General features: G+C 49.0%; 1 protein-coding gene across 1 annotated transcript; it reads right to left on the bottom strand.

The window, feature by feature from the left end:
* Positions 1-398: 398 nt before the first annotated feature.
* Positions 399-1,071, bottom strand: LOC123447126 (Bowman-Birk type bran trypsin inhibitor-like). The gene is made up of 2 exons (XM_045123698.1): positions 881-1,071; positions 399-793 (listed from the first exon to the last, which is right to left on the bottom strand). The coding sequence occupies exons 1-2, from the start codon at positions 1,065-1,067 to the stop codon at positions 546-548; spliced, it is 435 nt and encodes a 144-aa protein (XP_044979633.1). The 5' UTR covers positions 1,068-1,071; the 3' UTR covers positions 399-545.
* Positions 1,072-1,872: the final 801 nt, after the last annotated feature.

The following is a 1,872-nucleotide window of genomic DNA, read 5'->3' as shown; positions in this document are numbered from 1 at the left end:
AGATGAGAGAGGGTTGGGTGGCTGCAGGTGGGACCGTGTGGATGGCCATGACGTCAAGATGAGAGAGGGTTGGGTGGCTGCATGTGGGACCGTGTGGATGGCTATGACGTGAAGCATACTGTTTGGTCGTCTTTATATTGCCCCTGGATTTGGCTTCAGATTGAGGTACACCGGTCGGTCTAGACATTTAGGAAGTATAGGATTTTGTTGTGTCATTTTTCTTGACGGAACACTGACCTCGACGAGCGTTTCGAGCGTTTAGGAAGGAAATAGGGGTCCCAAGATGTAGATGTTCTTTGGAGATGAAGATATAGTTTTTTTTTCTTTTTGAACAATGATGAAGATATAGTTTATTTGCAAAGCAATCCTTCGTGTATGTGTAATTCAAGGGACAATTATTTTTACGTGGGGAAACACACACGGTTTTTATTCACGGGGAAGAAAAACAAGCACGCACGCAATTAACAGTAGGCCTATGCATGGAAAGTCGGCGGGAACGACTTGGTGCAGACGGTCCGGTCGCAGCACGTCCACGGCCGCTCCTCCTAGGCGCACTTTGGCCCTGGGTCGCCAAAGTACCAGTCGTTGCAGGTGTGGTTGATCCCGGACGGCTCGCACAGCTTGCACGCGGCGGCGCACTCCTTCACCTCGTCCAGGCAGCGGCATATCGGCGGAAACGACTCCTTGCACACGGTGCCGTTGCAGCACGCCCACGGCCTCTCCGCTTCGAGGGCGCCGCCGGCGGCGCTCACCGTCGGCGCCACTACTATGTCAGGAGGTGTTGCTGCAAGACCTGAACGAACGACGTACGTACGTGCTCAGTACGCTGAATGAACTACGAGCAGAGATTTAAGATTTGTTGGATCCTGAGATGCATCACCATCGCCGCCGTCGCTAGGGAGGAGGATGGTGTCCGCGTCAGCGCCGTCGGCGGAGACGAGGAGAGCCGCCGCCGGGAGCGAGAGCATCAACACAAGGATGGCTGCCGCGCGTCTAGCCATGGCTGGCTGGTTTACTGCCTTTTGTTTTGCTAGATGATGGTGCTGTGGCGTACGTTCCCGTCCCATTTCTCCCTGTATATGTAGCCAGTAGCCCCGTCGGACCAACGGCGAAGCTGCCACAGATAAGACCGGATGCGTGGCTCGGCTGTAGATTAAACCCTGTCTATGTATTTTTTTTAAAGTAGGATTACCTCCGGCCTCTGCACCAGCACGATGCATACGGCCCTTTATTAAACAAACAAATAAAGTATGGTTCAACATAGTCTTGATAAAATTAAATTAAGATGGAAAATTAAAAAGAAAAGTGCCACAACCGGTAAAATAGGCCTAGATGTCTACTCATCTATCCTATTAGTGGACTGCCATCCAAACCGGTTGAAGATATCCCGTGCTACCGTCTTCCATCGGATAGATCCAGTAACCATAGGCTCCCTGATTTTCATAGGAGTGAGTAATGACCAGGTACGGATCGATGCCGCAGCTCTGTGTAGTACCTGCAAAAAATGTATATTTGTATATCTGTCAAAAACCACATTATTCCTAGAGTTCCAGATAGCCCACATAAGTGCGCAAGCTCTAATGCGAATGTGTTTAGCAATACTCGAATCAACTTCATCTAGCCACGTTCCAAATAACGTATCAATACTATCCAGAGGTATAATATTAAAGGCTATGTGAACCGTCTGTCAAAGAACTTTGGCAAGTGGGCATTGGAGAAATAGGTGTGAAATATTTTCTTCTCTATCGCAGAAACTACACCTAGTACTACCCCCCAATTTCGTTTAGCCAAGTTATCCTTAGTTGGAATGACCTTCTTGTGCACAAACCACATGAAGACCTTGATCCTTAAGGGAACCTTGACCTTCCAAAT

This window comes from Hordeum vulgare, chromosome 4H (assembly GCF_904849725.1).
Source record: "Hordeum vulgare subsp. vulgare chromosome 4H, MorexV3_pseudomolecules_assembly, whole genome shotgun sequence".
NCBI lineage: Eukaryota > Viridiplantae > Streptophyta > Magnoliopsida > Poales > Poaceae > Hordeum > Hordeum vulgare.
The sequence above is the reverse complement of the archived record's forward strand: the minus strand, read 5'-3'. Positions and strand labels throughout refer to the sequence as shown.

What these genes read in the sequence shown, in the direction of transcription:
- LOC123447126 (XM_045123698.1), bottom strand. Translation starts at nt 1,067, where the DNA reads ATGGGACGGGAACGTACGCCACAGCACCATCATCTAGCAAAACAAAAG. An exon ending in CCCTAGCGACGGCGGCGATG is followed by an intron (nt 794 to 880) that starts GTGATGCATCTC and finishes TCGTTCGTTCAG; the next exon opens with GTCTTGCAGCAACACCTCCT.